This window comes from Gymnoscopelus microlampas (genome assembly GCF_963454915.1).
Source record: "Gymnoscopelus microlampas genome assembly, chromosome: 22".
NCBI classification, from domain to species: Eukaryota; Metazoa; Chordata; class Actinopteri; order Myctophiformes; family Myctophidae; genus Gymnoscopelus; species Gymnoscopelus microlampas.
In genome coordinates this window covers 21617852-21636534 of record NC_139959.1, presented here as the reverse complement: position 1 = coordinate 21636534, position 18683 = coordinate 21617852, and the positions used below count along the sequence as shown (strand labels likewise).

The following is an 18683-nucleotide window of genomic DNA, read 5'->3' as shown; positions in this document are numbered from 1 at the left end:
CGGCCTCAGGTCTTAATGGGTTAATGGTTTTATATAACACTATTTGACGAAAGTGCTATAGCACCATAAGATATATGTGCTGTTTAGCACCAAAGAGGTTCCCCTCCGATTACGAGCCAAATAACCACTTTTAGTGCTTTATAGCACCATAAATTCAGCTGTATCAGTTATGAAAGTGAAGACCCCTCCCTGCATCAGGCTATAGTACATAGTATAGGTCTTGAGAAGGTGGGATGGCTAATTAGTGTATCAGTGCAGTCTAATTACAGCTGAGATGGACTATACAGGCCCAGGGCCGAGGTATGTCAAAGGCCCCGTGGTGACGGCTCCTTTTGTTTTGATTCACCCACTCTGTAATTACAGGATGGAAGTGATAATGGTTATAGACAGCGACACAAAGCGATGTCTGTGTGTAAATGTGTTTGTGTGATGCATGTCTTTTTGCCCCAGAACATTTTTGCAAAACCACACAAACCCCACGTCGCTGTGAGTTTTGTCATCGCTTGACAACGAGGCAGGCGTGCCGACAGCGAGGCCTGTGAGGCGCCCGCGCCGTGCAGCTGCTGGCCTCGCGCATCGATGAGCACGCCATTCGAGTTGGCAAGCCGTGACGGACATAATAGCCTATCACCCGTTTCCAAACTACACATGTTAGCAGGTTAGATAGATAGCTAGCACGTCACTTCCTCCCAGCCAAAGGGGACAGAGCAGGCCTAATGAAAACGATGGGGGTGTGGTTTGTGTCATTTTCTGGTGCAAAGGGCAGACACGCGTGTTTGCGATAGTGTTGTGGCACCACTGTAGCATCTTATTTTTCACTCCTTACACGGCCATGCTGGCAAACGTACCGATTTACATACAACAAAGTACTTAAATTGGGCTTCACTGAGCAGTCAGAACAAGGTGTAAGAACTCATTTTTCTCAACAAACGGATATTATTTCCATGCACTGCTTTAACCTTTGACTCCCCCCCATGTGTATTTATATCCCATGCTGACATGTGGTCAAGATGAGGTCATGGTGTAACTTTGAGCCTGTAGAATAATGTAAGCATAGTTGGACTGTTTTGTGGTATATAATTCAAATGGACTTAGTCTACTCATTAGGAATACATTCTGTGACTAATTTAAAGTCCATTTTCCATTTTTCTTAACACTTCTGCCATGCAGAGAGGAGGATTTCAAGGTTTAAAATCTTTGCTATAGTTTATAATACATGTTTAAAAAGAATTTACTTCACAATGTGATAATGTGAAAGCAATGTAAGTTGTTTGTTAGAGAATGCACACAAACAATTCAAGGATGGGTAGCAAATGCCCGATGAGAATTCACAGATCTCAGTCATTTATCACGCCTCTTTCTCGCATCTCTGTTCCTCTCACCTCCATCCCTCTTTCTGCCTCACTCTATCTGTCTCATTCTCCTTCTGTCTCACTCTATCTGTCTCATTCTCCTTCTGTCTCACTCTATCTGTCTCATTCTTCTTCTGTCTCACTCTATCTGTCTCATTCTTCTTCTGTCTCACTCTATCTGTCTCATTCTTCTTCTGTCTCACTCTATCTGTCTCATTCTTCTTCTGTCTCACTCTATCTGTCTCATTCTCCTTCTGTCTCACTCTATCTGTCTCATTCTCCTTCTGTCTCACTCTATCTGTCTCATTCTCCTTCTGTCTCACTCTACCTGTCTCATTCTCTTTCTGTTTCACTAAATGTCTCATTCTTTCTATCCTGTTCTCTCTGTGTTGTGTTGTGTTGTGTTTTGGAATACCAAAACGCTCGTCCCAAAACACAGTCGCCCCGGGGCAAATCTGGCGGTATTCACCTGGTATTCCTAACCTTAACCTCAGTAAACTATGCCTAAAAACCTAACCTTACTCCTAAACGTAATCTCAGTAAAAATATGGCTAACCCTAAACTTATTTCTAACCTTATCCTCAGTAAAAACAAATACAAGAAGCTTCTGGTCCACGGAAATAATGGGGCTAGCGTGTTTTGGGGCGAGTGTTCCGAACTTCCGGTTACAGTTTTGTGCTGTGCTGTGCTGTGCTGTGTTGTGTTGTGTTGTGTTGTGTTGTGTTGTGTTGTGTTGTGTTGTGTTGTGTTGTGTTGTGTTGTGTTGTGTTGTACTGTACTGTTGCCATATACAAACATACATATTGTGTTTCAAACCTCTGGTTTGCTCCAGTTTGCCAGGGACCTTTTATCTCTGCTGTATGTGGTACAAGACAGGCCAGGGACTGAGCATATAACTCTTCCCAGGTGTCTCCAAACACAAAACATCTTTTATCCATACAGCTGCTCTCCTCTAAGTCTCTGAACCCAGCATGCATTTCTCTCTCTCTCTTTCTTGGTTCAACACAATCTCTTCTTGCCTACCTTGCCTTGTTCCTTAACCCAGTGGTCCAGGGACCACCAGTGGTCCTTGAGGGGGTTCCAGGTGGTCCCCAGCTAAATGATAGAGAGTTGGTAGCCATATACAGTAGATCTTTACCTCTTGAGAGCGTAAAATGAAACCAAATGGACCCGTAAGGGTCCATTTGGTTTCATTTACGCTCTCAAGAGTTGAATTATGGTTAAACATCTGCATTACTTAATTGAATTGTTATTTTGATCAACGTTTGCCTCTTATCTCTCCTATGGTACCAACATCAATACAGTATGGAATTGTGGACAAAATCGTATCCAACGACTACAAAATATGCTAAGTTTTGGATCTGAGAGGCTAAATCTCATCACATGGTGGTCCGGGGCTCGAATGCCGAACAAAAATATGGACCTTAATATGGAAAGTGTTGAAAACCCCTGCCTTAAATCCATTTCGATCTACATTAAAAGGTTACAATACTGAAGTTTTGACTCTCTTGATCACAGTCTGGGTTTTTGAAGCACACGAGTGCTTCAGGCGGGCAGCTCTCTCAGATGTGGACTAATTAGAGCCAACTCTAGGCAGGGTTCAAGCATTCGCTGTCGGCCCTACGGTGACACACGGGGTCACACTGTGTCAGCTTAACTCAGGGCCAGGCTTGATCTCTCTCTCCCTCTCTCTCTGTGCCCCTGCTGACGCTCTGCCCCCAGACTTGGCACTCCGGTTCACCCGTTGCCCCCATGCCATGCCCGCTTGTTGCAGTGGTGGAAGAAGTACTCACATTTTTTACTTGAGTAAGAGTATCGATACCACAATGTGGAAATACAAGTGAAAGTATGGCATTCACAATTTGCTTTAGTAAAAGTACAAAAGTATTGGCATCAAAATATACTTAAAGTAAAAGTACTCATTATGCAGAAAGTCCCATATCAAAAGTTGTATGTAATACGTCTGTATGTATGTATGTATAAAACGTACAATATTTGCCTCTGAGATAATAGTGGAGTAGAAGTAAAAGAATAGAAAATTGCAAATACTCAACTAAGTAAAAAAGTACTAAAAATTGTGACAGGCCTCCTGGTCAAATATGACTCAAATGCATGTGAAAGTTGCTCTGTCAAATGTGTGTGTGTGTGTGTGCGTGCGTGCGTGCGTGTGTGTGCTTGTGCGCATGCATGTGTGTGTGTGTACGTTTCCATATGTGTATAGGCCTATATACTGTATGATTTCATTTCATGTGCAATTTTGTCAAAAAAATAATTGGACTCCTTTTCTCTGTATGGTACACGGTTTAGAATGTATTCCACCTGTCAGAGGAATAATAAATGTTCTCCCAGGTCTGATTTACAATTGCAAGAATTCCCCTACGCTGCCTTCAGTGTCAAACTGAAGTTGTGCAATGATCTGTTGATGGATACTTTTCAGAGAGAGAGAAAGTGTGGAGGTCTGTGTGTTTTCCTATGGGACGGGCCTTAGCACAAGGCTGTTTATACTGCTATGTCAGGGATCCATAGATCTCACACACACACGCACACGCACACGCACACGCACACGCACACGCACACGCACACACACACAGACATGCACACACGCAGGCGCACGCGCACACAGACACACACACGCACGCGCGCGCGTACACACACACACACACACACACACACACACACACACACACACACACACACACACACACACACACACACACACACACACACACACACACACACACACACACACACACACACACACACACACACACACACACTTTAGACAAGACATTCTCCTGACACGTTTCAGCCTGTCGGTTACCTCTCTGTGGTTTCTTACTGGCAGGCCCTCCATGCTTTAGCTGCTCAACTATTATACAGTAGAGCTCCTGTCAGGAAGCGGAGCTACAGGACTCTACCTGTGTGTTCTGCTGCCAGGCACCCTATAACACCAAAGACAACGCTCACTCATCTCTGCTTTCCAAGTCCTTCTATTCCCCCCCCAGGTATCCATGTAAAAGGTGGGAATCTGACACAAAAGCTGCAGGATCTGGGAAATTTGTTAGGGCAATTACAGAGTATACGGGAGGATAAATCCCGGATGTTTCGAGACGAGATTTTCGCTCACATAGCAGTCAACGACTGCCTCGGCCAGTGGTGGAAAAAGTACTCCGATGTTTTACTTAAGTAAAAGTATCAATACTGCAATGTAGAAATACTCTGTTACAAGTAAAAAGTCCGGAATTCAAAATTGACTTGACTAAAAGTAAGAAAGTATTCATCATCTACAAAGTAACTAAAGTTTTCATATAATTGTAGTGGAGTAAAAGTACAATATTTGCCTCTGAGATGTAGTGGAGTAGAAGTAAAAAATACCCCAAAAAAAATACCCAAAAATTGTACTTAAGTACAGTACTTGAGTAAATGTACATCACTGCATAGCAGTCAACGACTGCGTGGGCTATTCTTTTAGCCCAGGGTGAGACCCGGGGCCCAGACAGTACTGGAACGGAAGTCGTGTGTGTTGCAGTGCCCCGACCTCAAACCATAAGCCAAGCGGTTCTGAGCAACTTTGCCAAACCATGTGTTTATGGTTTTCACTTTTCACCCCTCTGCTATTATACTTATTCCTGATGGCGGTGAAAGGCAGGTCCGCCGTTTAGCATTGGTTTGTGCTCTCATGGACCGTACATAGTGTACAGTATATTATGCTTGTGTTCCCCAGTGACATGTTCAGAGACTGGCCCAGTTGGATGGCTCAGTTCAGACTATCGAGCCCTGACCGATGCCAGATGTTTAGGTCTGAGGCTGATCCCGATTCTGGACAGTCCTATAGGCCACTGATTACCTATGTTTTGACCGCTGTTTTGTAAAGAAAAGATTGTCAAATCTTGAAATAATTTAACTTCATTTTATACGTTTGAAAATGAACACATAAGCTGAATGTCATTTTATGACACATCGGGTGCAGAATTGCAGATGCCAATGTTGTAAAAAAAAGAAATATAAATATATTGGCCAGGCTGATATATCGGTCAGGCTCTAGTCCAGACACATGGAATCATTCAGACTTCATCTTCCTAGACACGTTAGCCCTGTCTGTGGCCTTCTGGCTGCAGTATTCACTATTCACATTACAGGGCTGCCTGACAGCAAAGCAAATGTGTTCCTTTAGCTACTCCTATACGGTTGCTGTCGTGAAGAAACCTCTTATCTCCATATTGTAACTTTGTGTTTTTTCCGTAAATTAACGCCCTACTTGATCATACTACAGCGTCACACAAAAGCATCAAAAGTAGTAGATCTACAAGCTCGAAACGCGGCGCGAATCGGCGCGTTTGGAGCTTGTAGATCTGCTGCTTTTGATGCTTTTGAATTTGAATCCTGAAAAGTAACAGTTTTGGACATAATGATATGAGTTTCCACCCGACAGAGACGATATACATTGTTGACTGGGGTCCTCCGGCGGACTTTAATTTCAAGGACCCCCAGTTTGACATGCATTAGGCTACGGACCCCCATTTAATGGCATTTCTATCTCTGGGACCCCCAATTTATATTGTAAAATCAATGTTAATTTATCAATGTTAATTTAACCAAATGGACCCTAAACGGGTCCATTTGGTTCCATTTGTACACTCTCAGAGTTACAGACCCAGTAGGCTCCATTTGCTTCATAACTATCTGCCATTTAGCTGGGGAGCCCCTGGAACCCCCTCAAGGACCCCTTCACTTTGAGAACCACTGATGTAGACGCTCGACAACGCGACGCGTGTTGTGTGCTTGTAGAAGTGCTTTTTCCACTGAAAGTTTGACCCAGAATGGGGACGCTATAGGGACGGTTTCATGTGGTTTAACTGAGAGTTGTACAAATTGCCGCCTAAGGGTTTGAGGGTGACAATGACAGTGATCGAGCATGTGATTTTACATAGCCTGTGTGTGTGTGTGTGCCAGGAGTGGATATGGAGTATTGTTGCTTCTATACTTGGCTTTGTTTGCTCATAAATAACACCTAAACCACAGCACACACATGGCTGCCAGGTGCTGCTCTTCTTGTCCTGATGTTACATGTTTGTTTGATTTCCCGGGGATAAAGCCCGCGCGGTAATAATAATAATTTACCCTGCGTCTGAACTTGATCTTCGTGTGTGTGTGTGTGTGTGTGTGTGTGTGTGTGTGTGTGTGTGTGTGTGTGCGTGTGCGTGCGTGCGTGTGAGAGAAATTTTCATTGTTTGTGGCAATTCAAAGGTCAGAGGTACCCAATTTTATTCACATTGATGCTATACTTTTTTTTTTTAAAGATTTATTTGTGGGCTTTTATGCCTTTATTGATAGGACAGTAGGCTGACAGGAAATGGGGAGATAGGGGTGGGGAGTCACGTGACACGCAGCAGGACTCAAACCTGTGACACAGCGCCCGGACCGCTACGCCAGGAATCCGGGCCGATGCTATACTTTTTACCATAAACCTTTTATACTAAGTGACATACTATACAGTATATGTGCCACTGATCTCACTCCCTCTGAGCTGTCAAGTTCTACTGACTCAATATACTGTACATGTATAATAGTCAGCCACTGTGAGCTACATAAAGGATTCTATGCTTTTTCTGAAAATATCAAATACTAATACATGATAAAACACTGTTGTTGAAGTCTTGAATAGTCTGATCCTGATGACCCCCACGGTACACCTGTATTTACCTGATTTTCTCTTTTTCTCTGCAGGGCGACATCCAGCAACTTTTGATCGTCGCTGATCCCAAAGCAGCTTACGACTACTGTGAACACTACAGTCCAGACTGTGACATCCCCCACGGCCAGTCCCTGCAGGCCCAGGAGCCAGACGATGATGAGGTCAGTCAACTTGGGGAGGGGGGTGTAGGGCCCTCGGGGGGTTCAGCAGGGAACCGTTTGAGGGCCCTCTTGGTTCATTTTGTAACCGTGTTTGTTCCTTTCGCGGGGACAGATCAACCTGGGACGTCATTCAGCGTGATCATGAGTCACTGACACACGGGAACGTGGCGAGGAACCACGGTTCCAGGAGGCTTTGTGTAGCCCTATGATGGTTTGGTGTGTTTATGCGTGTTAAACACAATTTGAGAGGACAATATTTCAGATTTATAAACCCCCTCAGATCTAACCATACTCTGCAAAGGGCTTTTAAAGGGATAGTTCACCCCTAAAATGACTTTTTTTCTATCAATTACTCACCCCATGGAGCCTTAATTTCATGAAGATTTTTTGTTTTTGTCGCATTCCTAAGCCAATAATTTGATGACCGGCGGACATCATATTATTGGCTTAGGAATGCGACAAAAACTAAAAGGTCTCCATGAATTCAATGTGTAATTGATAGAAAATAAGTCATTTTTTGGGTGAACTATCCCTTTGAGATTGCGTTACAGTATAGCTACTTGTCGGCACGCCCGGTTTCCCAGTTGTTGTATTTTTAGCTGAGTAACTTGTTGGATCCCGGGGAAAATTCCTCAAATTCCGCTGTGTCTGTGTCCAGTTTGGAGAGCCTTTTGGCTTGTTCTGCTAATGCGTTTTGCAGATCTGTTACAGTGCGCGGCTAAGCCACAGTTTTATGTTCCAGGAGGAGAGCAGGTGCCAGCAGCACGCGCCTCAACAACTCTCTGGCGTTGTTCAATATTATGTCATAATAACCGTTCATGTACGGATACGTACAGTAAATTACAGTCATAGATCAGTGGTTCTCAAACGTTTTTAATTTCAAGTACTCCCTTAACCCATTCAATCTGCGAACGCGACTCTGTCATTTTAGATTTCTTTTTTGCTATTCAAAAATAGCAGAGCTTGTAGATCTGCTATTTTTGAAGAATCGTGAAAATGTGTGCAAATCTTTGAATACATATTTTTTTTGAATAGCCAAAAGAAATCTAAAATGACATAGATGCGTTGCCGGATTTAATGGGTTAAGTTAACTCTGGGAGTGTACACGTTGAACCAAAATCCATTTGTACAGACGTGTAAAGGGGTCCATTTAGAAACACCCTCAAAGAATCCTATAAGGGTCCCTGGACCCCCACTTTGAGAACCACTGTACATAGATTATCAGCTATGCATATTTCTCATGCATTCCGTACGTCATTTCAGATTGTGGCGTATTCCAGTTCAAAGACAGGACTAACTAAGGTAGAACGCAAGGGGAGGCGGAATAATGAATTTGTATTAGATATTCACTAATGTTATACTTATGGCTCTAGTCCTAGGTGTGCCATTCACTCAATGAAAAGAGTAGGGACCACGACTCTTCCTCCAACACCCCCATTCTCCCTCATCCACCTTGCTTTTGATATCTCAGCTTGCAACGGAAAAGCCTATTAACCTCGTATGTTTGGCCTGTGATGCTGACACTTGTGAGCAGAGACATGAGGATAAAACAAGACCAGCATCGTAGGCCACATCCCTCTGATAAGTCAATATTACTCATTTCAACCACCTGTGAGAGGTTAATGGATGATATTGACAAGAATGTTGTTTTAGAACATGCTCTGCAGATACGACAAATATAATATGACTAAATACACAAAGAAATTACTGGCATATTTGATAACTAAAAAACATTAATAGAAAATTAATACATCTACAAGCTCACAATGCATCACGATGCGATGCGTCGTGGGCTTTTTGAAAATGTTTGAAACTATATGAACATTTTCCAACACGGAAACGATTATGACGATTATGCAAAATAATTGCGATGATCTTAAATAATTGCGATTAGACTGTAATAATTAATAATTGTGACAGGCCTACTGGCTCCACTGGCAGTATGTACATTTGAGGCATACATTACAAAGTGCTGCCGATGGTCGGAAGTCTAAGAAAGCGACGATGAATTTGACATCATGGAAAAACTAAAGGACACTTACATTAGAGGGGTCTATTTTTGTTTAAGGATTAAGGCTCAGAACTTTGATTTGAAGGCTGATCCATTGCTCTAGGGCAACTTTATTGAGAGATAATTATGTTAAGCCTGGAAAACTGGAAACAGTTAAGTGACATCACATTGTTTTTCATCAATTAAGCACATCGGGCACGTTCAGACTTTGCCTTCGAGTCGCAGCATGGAGTAATAAACATTTATGAGCAAGCTTGCGGCTCGTGCGTTTTTCCCTCCCAGCCCCTCTTCAGAGTCACTTTATACTTGGTTTTATGTTTGTGGAGAGACTGCTTTGATAAGCTCCAGCCACAATTTTATTGTTCCTGGGTGAAACATAATACGCAGGGCTAGGGGACGTTAGAACTGTAACAAGGTACACTTTAAGTAAATCAAGCGCCCTTTTAATGTGGCATATGCTTTTAGATGTCCTGAAGGATCTAATCCTCATGCTGGGAGAATAGAATAGAAAGTTCCATGACGATATCCTCCAGAATGCAGCTGGCCTGGCATTCGTGTGTTCCTATAGCATTTCCTGATGTTCACCTTCACTTAACGAGCTCTTTAACACCCCACCTGTTTACATGTCTATAGCGGTGGTTCTCAAACGTTGTCATGTCAAGCACCCCCAAATTGATATGTATTTGACCCTCATCTGAAAGGAATTGTGCCAGGGGCCCCCATAAGAGAAGACTATATACTTTTCAAAATTGTTCAAATTGTTTCATAATTCTTCAAGTTCAAAAATAGCAGATCTAGCCCACTTTGAGAACCACTGGTCTATAGAATGAGTCTGACATGTTTCAACAATATTTTTTTTTTCTTTTATCATCTGTCATCATTGTTTGTTGATAAGTTGAGGTAATTTGCTTATCAACAAGCTCTAACCTTGCTTTGCAGATGTTCTTTTTTAACACTGTCGGTAAAATACATGACCATGCAGTACAACGAAGTATTGATGACTGCAGATAAAAATGTGTTTTCTGCAGATGAATATGCTTTTGTCATATTATTGGGACAATACTTCACTCAGCTATTGTTTGCCATGAATAGGCTACCAAAGCAAAATACGACTTTGGTAGAGGTTTTGGTTTGCCATGATGTAACTCGCGACTCGGCGAGACATCTTGCTCTGTTCTGTTGATTAGACATTTATATTTCAAATTCACTTAAATTGCACAGCTCGTAAAGTCACTGTTTTAACCTATGAATGAACGCAAACAAGCAGATTCTGCCGATATATAACGTCACAAAACCCAGTATGGCATTTGTTATAAAGAATAAAATTAAGCTTCCTGTTGATTTTACGGTTTGAAGATCTGAATCCGAATCCACGGATCCAGTCCCGGTCTTCTTCCCAGTAGCTACATCAAAATGAAGTTCACATATTTGTTAAAAAAAAAATCCCCACTCGGTTTTGTGATGTTATATATATTGGCAGAATCGGCTTTGTTTGCGTTTGTTTATGTGCTTAAAGATTGACTTTGAGACGTGTTTCACCATGCAATGTATGTCAACGAGGAGGCTGAAGCAACAGAGCAAGATATCTCGCAGAGTTGCCAAGTTCCATCACGCCACGGTAGCTACTAGCTACACAACCGAAACCTCTACCAAAGTGTCATTATGCTTTTAATGCTTAGAATTATATTTATGTATCTTCTAATTCCACTTTGCAACAGTGATGCTAATGCTAACAGCTCCTCTTCCTCCCTCTCTCTCTCTCTCTCTCTCTCTCTCTCTCTCTCTTTCTCTCTCTTTCTTGACCTCTCCAGTACTCTATTGATGACTTAGATTACACTCAGTTCTATGATTACTCTGAAGGAGCCACAGAGACCGTTCCAACTGGAGACTATTCTGAACCTCAGGTAAATTCTTGGGGAAAAAGGAAACAGAAAAAAAAGAAAACGTGTGTCCCGTGAAGTGATGTCCCCTCCTGTTCGTCATCCTGCTCTCTCGAGTCCCCTCTCTCTCCTGCAGTTGTCTTGTGTGTCAATGTGTCTCATCCATGTCATTCCAACTTAATGTGTTACCTTCTCTCACTCATCAAATACCTTCTGCTTCGAGTGTCCGGTTGCGCTCCAGCATGTCTTTAAGGACTATTGTATTTATTATCAGATCTCAGCAACACAATGTTTTGCATTTTGAGAACCATGGCAGTCTAATGGCGCTAGCCGCCTTATCATAGAATAGTTCTGAAGAGATTCTGAAACACAACCTTGCCTACACTGTCTGTTTTCATGTTTTTGTCTGACCCTGGTTGTCACATAATGTTGCAGCATTCTCTCTTTTTTTCCTCACATCATCATTCTTTTTTTTCTATAAATGTGCTATGTTTGTCTTTGGTGTTCTTTGTTGCCCCGCAACCTCTTGCAGAACCTCTTGCAGAGAAAGAAACGTAGCGTCTCCATGAAACAGAAGAGGAGCAGAAAGTCCCTCAGTAAATCTAAGCCCAAGCCCTTAAAGTTCTTGGCCGCCAAAAAGTCGCCGGCTAAAAAGTTTGCCGCTAAGAAGAAGCGACCGATGCCTGGCTACCAGGCCACAGCGCCGGCGCGACACAGGGGCGATTTTAGGGTAATAATCAACCACGAGCGAAACAACGAACAAGATCCCATCATGATCTTCCCCTCCTCAGAATAACGGTGGGAAAAATCTATGATGGTGGAACAAGATCTTCAGTAGCTGACCCCCCTCTTCTCTGTAGTGCTATAGTGGAGTCTTTAGCGCGAGATGATCCCCGAGCGATTAACCTCTGTATTGAGCTTCTGTGTTAACCCTTCCTTTTATTCTTTTTTCCTTTTTTTTGTTTTCCAACACAACTCAGCTAAACAATGTAGAAGGAGAGTACTATACAGACACTGACTATGGAACTGCTCAAACTCAGTCGCCCGATACCGTGACCGGACCCAGCGAGGTAAATGTTTTTTCATCTTCACTTTGGCCTACTTTAAAAAAAAATAAAGTTAGAGATGTTTTTCGGTGTGAGCCGGGAAGACATGACCACGAGGAAGTACCTGGTATGAAATGACTAAAGACAAAACAATTGGAAGCAATTGTTGTGTTTTTCCCCCAAACCTACTGTAGTAGGGCTTTGTTGGTGGCAGAACTGAGCTACGATGCATTGTCTCTGCTGTGCAGTGTACGCCATGTTTTTTTAAATTCTGATTTTCTCACAAAGTGACATGGTGGACTGCCCTGCAGGAAATGTGTAGCTCTCTCTGATTTAGTTCAATCTTGGCTAAGGCTGCAGCTTTTTTTCCCAGCCCCCCCCCTATTTGGGAAATTATGGTTTACAATCAACAGAGAATCAACCCGATACTTTGCTCTTTCGAATGAACCAAGTCATTGTTTGATGTGTTTCACACTATGTGGGCTCTCTGGGGTAAAATATGTCAAGTTTGAAATGGGAAATGAGCAAGGACGTTTTCATGGTTATGTTCACTGGGGGGTTTGGGGGCTCTTCCTGTTAATCAGAAACACAGCATTAAATTAAGATGAAGATGACGTTACCCCAAAGCATTTTTCTTTAAATTTGGAGATAGCTATTTGCGCTGAAATGCTTCAGCACACAAAGACATAAGAAATAAAGTCTTACTTCAAAGGTGTCACGAAAAGATTGATACTTGTTTTGTTAACCATAGAAGCTGGACAGTTGACAAGACTTGCAGCCTTACCCAGGATTTAGGACGTCCCAGTAAATTGCATTGAGAGCAGTGCCTCAATGGAATTGAAGTGAATTCATTGGTGTGGCTTTTGATCACCAGTTCCACTAATTGCCTCTAAACGAACTCTGATCAACGGGGCATAAATCTCCTCACAGCCAACTATGAAATTGCATTGCTATAAGGGTGTTTGCCAAATTGGATGTGATTACACGGGCATCATGAGCATAATCATTTGGTGTGATGGGAGCATTGCCATGTATATCTGTATAATTACATCCATTTAGCTATCCACCAGAGCTAAAATACACAACAATCATTCTTCAAAATGATGTAAAATGTTATTTTCTGTAAGACTTTGGTTGTGGTGCTGTGCCAAATACAAGTGTGTGTTAGGATGAAGTGGTGTCTTAAATCTCATGATAAAGTCATCACAATCGGCTATTGAAAACTTCCTGAAATGTATCGATTGAAACAGTTAAATTCCACCAAGTTCTATGATGCACATTGTATTTCTGCACACAACTACATTTTGCTCTTTGATGTACTTTATACTGTATTGCTGCACATGACTACCATTTTGCTGATTGATTTGCCATTCATAAAAAAAAAGAGAAAAAAAGTTTCTCCTGTCATTTCAGACATGCTTCATCTATCTCAGTCTTTCTTTATGCCTGACTTATACATGGTTATGTCCTGGTGTCGTGCTCCAGAAATAGCAGATCTACATGCTTGTAGATCAGCTTTTTTTCCTGGTACGTGACACCGGCATTCAAGTATAAATCGGGCATCGCTGGACCACATATCAACACATCATGTGTGATTGTATGATGTTGGGGTAGAAAGACTGCGATAACATCAAGTCTGTCTCAGACGTGAATGATTGACTACCATTTGATTGTCAGAGTCGATAATGATATCCTTCAATCATAACGGTAACACTTTATTTATTCCCCATAATTTACTGAACCTGAGGTAAACTGCAGCCCATGCTGCAGAATGAACAGGATAACAGAGGTCACTGTACTACTATGTACATACAGCATACAATGTGAAAGAATCAGATATGGCCATAGGCCATAACAGTAAATTAATCAATACATCATTTTTTTCAAAGATCATTTTCCAAGCCTTACTAGCTTCATTCCAAGTAGACAGTGAGAAGAGACAGGACGTTGATAATAGAGAATAATAATAGAGGTTGACGTGCAACCGAAGCCCGGAGTCAGACTTGAACCCAGGACTTTGTGATAATGTGTTTAAAAAGGCTAAGCCACAGGAACCATACATCATTCATATTGTGGTTGAAGAGTACAGTAGGTATTTATTTATTAAACCACTTAACTATACTTAGCTGACTGGGGTCCCCCAGGGCTCTATACTAGGTCCCCCACAGTACATGATTGATTGATTGAATACTTTATTAGAAGTTTGCAGAAAAAAGCACATGAAAGTACAGTTCAATACAAGGTCAGCTAATAGGATTTAAAACCCAAGAAAGCCATATGGCTTGTTTCCATTGGGGTCCTTCGTACTCAATTCATAGAGTTCTTAACCATGGTTAAGAGTGGTTAAGAACCACTGCAGTCGTACAACTGCTGCTGATGACAGAAGAACAGTTTACATTTTTTTAAAAACATTATTTCGGGATATAAATAAGGTGTTACCATTGCCATACTGTAGATTTGTTTTGTTCTCTCCATATCATGCTGAATTCATTTACAAACTGCAAAGCTTTGATAATGGATAATTTATTTTATTTTGCCCCTCAACTTGCTTAACTAACATCCCTATTCCCTGACACTTCTCCCCCCCGCGCTCCTTCGCTTGGGTAACACCTGTAACAGGCTGTGGAGGAGCACGCTGTCGGTGACTTGGTCACCGACGCCACTCCTGGCCTGGAGCCCACCGTTGTTGCCCCGGAAACGGTGGGCGCCAACGTGGACGCCGGCGCGGACGCGTATGACTTTAAGGAGTATGACCTCAAGGAGTATGACTTGGGCGAGGTTGACAGGAAGGTGTATGATTATGGACTTTATGATGAGTATGGCACGGCTCTGCCCAACCCCACGGCTAACACTTACGACGACCAGGTGGGGCCCGGGGTGGCCGCCGAAATCGACGTCTCGGAGAGCGCCGTAAGTACCTCACCGCCCCCCCCTGCCACGACCACACTACGGGACCCCTCTCGACGTTTCCAACCACCGGGGGGTGTGTGCATGATATCTCCCGTAGCGTGTTCTGTATAGCTGCTGTGTTCACATTTGTCTCTGGATCTCTGTCTCACTTCCGGTCCGTCGCATGCCTGGTCGACAAGCTTGGCATGAGGAATGTGTCATTGTCATGTATGTGTGTGTGGGATCTACCCCCTTCTACCCTGTCTGTTGTTGTGTCCTTTGGCAGGTGCTTTGTGATGTAGTAAGTCATATTTGTAAGTGACCATATTCACACATAGCGGCACTGTTGCTGTTCTTACATCATCTTACATGATGTGAGAACAGCATGAACACATGATTAAACACACACATGCACACACACACACACACACACACACACACACATACACAGACACACGCACGTACACACGCACGTACGCACGCACGCACTCTCCGCCCTCTCCTCTTGCTCCGCCTCCACCTCCTCCTCGGTTTTCTAACAAGCAGTCTGTCAGTGACATATCTCTCCCAATAAGCCCCAGGACACAGCAATTAACCCATACCACAGAGCCAGCTGTCTGCCCAGTGTACACACACACACACACACACACACACACACACACACACACACACACACACTATCTCACGCAGATCCTGTATGTATCGTCGCTGTCGGGTGGAAACCTTGTCCAAAACCTTTCCTTTTTAGGAAATGGAAAAAAGAACCTGTGTTCTTTGTAGTGTAGTTATTATTTAGTCACAAGCTCTTGTTAATGCTTTTTTACCTACCTACTTACTTACATTCATCTTTCGAAAATTTTGCTACTTTTGTGCAACACTCGACAGAGTATAAAATAGGGCATTCATTTTTACGAAGAGAAAACCCCCCCCCACACAAATATGAAATATGGAGATTACAAGGTTTCTGGACGACAGCAATGATATGTTTATTTAGATTGACTCTTTAGATTTACGCTTCTATTCACACTTTTGTCCATTTATTTATTGAGGTGTTTAACTCCATATCACATGGCCTCCATTCAGTTTGAGTTCACGCGGTACGAGTCCTCTGTTTGGATTTGATTACTGTTTGGCTTGTTTATGTTGTCAGCACTAGGTTTATATTAGTGGTTTACCTGTCGTAATCCTTCACCTATCCACCTATCCTCAATCCCCTTTAACCAGACCCCTACACACACACACGCACAAATATGTCTTCACATGTTTACCCGTCTGTTCCAGTTGAAAAAGTGCAAAAAATGATCATTTCACATGAACACTGGGATTGTTTGGTGATTTGTCATTTCTCTGTGACTTCTGAGTGTTTTGCATGTCAAGAGGTTTTACTCTCTGTCTCAATCAGTCCTTCTAAAACACACAGCACCATAGGAATGTGGTGACATTACGGCTCCAATAGAGTCTATGCCCAGCAGCCATATTGGACAGAAATTGGGCATCTTCCTCGCTTCCTTCACAGGTGTTACCAACGATACTAATTAAGGCTCTGTTCCATTCTGGTCAAACAGAGTCAGGGTGCTGATATTGTGCATGTTGGCTCACTGGAAACACTCTGCTACACCAGTGGGTCTAAATGGCCCCTAAATAGCCCCTAAATGGCCCCTTACGGCTGTGTAACTCGGAGAGTGTACAAATGGAACCAATTGGACAATTGGTCCATTTGGTTCCATTTGTACACTCTCAGAGTTAGAGGGGTCCTTGAAATTTAAATGGAACAGAGCCTTAATTAGTAACATTGGTCACACCTGTAAAGGAAGTAAGGAAGAGGCCCAATTTCCTTCCAATATGACTGCTGTTGCATATGAGCCATAGAGGTCCCCCCTTCACTCTTCTCTACTAACATTATGCCTGTTTTAGTAACCGCTATCTTCACGGTAGTTCATCTCCATCTTTATCCACTCTCTTTCCGAGTAGCTAAACTAAAGAATATGATATCGATTGATATTTCAGCCGTGGTTGTTCAAACGGTTGGATTTATCCTATCTTTATGCAGTGCATATTCTTCTTTTTTTTGTTGGTAGTTGAAACACCTTCTCATTCAGTGTTGCTCGTCATGGTTATTCAGCTATCCATGGGCCGCAGACAGCATGGGATGAATCTTAACCACAGTGGTTGCTTTTTTACCTCTCAGGTTGCAGGTGCAGGAGGGGCCTTCGGTGAGAAAGGAGAGAAGGGCGAACCAGCGGTGATCGAACCTGTAAGACACCCACAAAAACACAACCCTGAACCCCTTGAAATGATCACATTTGGTCCCGAGGGAGAATCCTGTTGAAACAGTCGTGCGACTTTACATGAACTATCAGATACCTTAACAACTTTGAACCCTGGCGTCCCGATTCTTGGCATGTCATTATAGGCCAAAGTTTGGAAAAGGAAATTCAAAACTTCTCGACAAATGTGCCATTATTGAAATAATTTCCAATTTTTTAATAGCCAAGCTATTTTTTAATGGCCAAAGTATTAAATAGGGCTTAAAGGAGCATCCATTTTCAACCTTATCGTCATATAATTTGTCCTCACTAATACTCATTATAAGTGGTTAATGTATGATCTATCTACTACTAAAGTAACTTGTAACTAAAGCTGCCAAAGACATGTAGTGGAGAAGATGTAAATACTAGTATTAGTAAAAAACTAAAAAGAGTAAAAACTGTACACATTTAAGTGCAATGCTTGAGTAAGTGTACTTAGTTACTTTTGACCACTGGTTATTAACATGACAGAATATGCTTGTCTTTCCCAGGGCATGCTGATTGAAGGACCCCCTGGCGGTCCCGGCCCAGCTGTGAGTATATTGTTCTACGATGAGAAACGTTCATTTTCATGGTTTTATTGGATCTTGTTTATTCGATACACTTATTGGTCTTAACTCTTGCTCATTGGATTTTCCTATTTGTCTCATCTGTTTAACCCATTAAGACAAGGAACGCATCTGTGTCACTTAAGATGTCTTTGGCTATTCAAAAATAGCAGATATACAAGCTCATAGCGCGGCACCGAGTGCCGCGCTATGAGCTTGTATATCTGCTATTTTTGAAAAATCTTGGAAAAAAATGTTGGGATTTTTTTTTCAAAAAAGTGTTAGGATTTAGAAAACATTTTTAAGAATCGCCTCAGGTCTTAAAGGGTTAAGAAAGTAGGTAGCTGATATATTGCACTTTTACCTTAGTGCTAGGTATACTCTTAGTGCTTGTTTTAGAAGAGAATGCACTTAAGACTTCTGTTGATTAGTAGTTTTCGTTCCCTACCTATGTTGAATACACTTATTGTAAGTCGCTTTGGATAAAAGCGTCTGCTAAATGACTGTAATGTAATGTAATGTAATGTAATGTACATAAATGACACAGACTCAGGTTGAGGTGAGCTCTGCTGACCCCGCTGTCTTTCTTTAGGGTCTTCCAGGTCCCTCAGGTCTACAAGGACCCCCAGGCGGGGCTGGAGATCCTGGCGACAGGGTGAGTCTTGCTATTTATGTCCCTTGTACAGCCCACTTTTATGTGTGTGTGTGTGTGTGTGTGTGTGTGTGTGTGTGTGTGTGTGTGTGTGTGTGTGTGTGTGTGTGTGTGTGTGTGTGTGTGTGTGTGTGTGTGTG

At 42.4% G+C, this 18683-nt stretch overlaps 1 protein-coding gene across 8 annotated transcripts in view; it reads left to right on the top strand.

The window, feature by feature from the left end:
• col11a1a (collagen, type XI, alpha 1a) overlaps nt 1–18683 on the top strand; it is a 125203-nt gene that overhangs the window by 20102 nt on the left and 86418 nt on the right. Inside the window, exons 5-11 of one of the 8 annotated variants that reach the window (XM_084049237.1) lie at nt 7080–7204; nt 11030–11123; nt 12080–12169; nt 14765–15055; nt 17223–17288; nt 17835–17876; nt 18484–18546. In XM_084049237.1, the coding sequence (XP_083905363.1) occupies nt 7080–7204; nt 11030–11123; nt 12080–12169; nt 14765–15055; nt 17223–17288; nt 17835–17876; nt 18484–18546 (771 nt within the window). Of the gene's footprint in view, nt 1–7079; nt 7209–11029; nt 11124–11631; nt 11830–12079; nt 12170–14764; nt 15056–17222; nt 17289–17834; nt 17877–18483; nt 18547–18683 lie in introns of all 8 variants that reach the window. The other 7 variants (XM_084049236.1, XM_084049239.1, XM_084049238.1 and 4 more) reach the window with 7 other exon arrangements.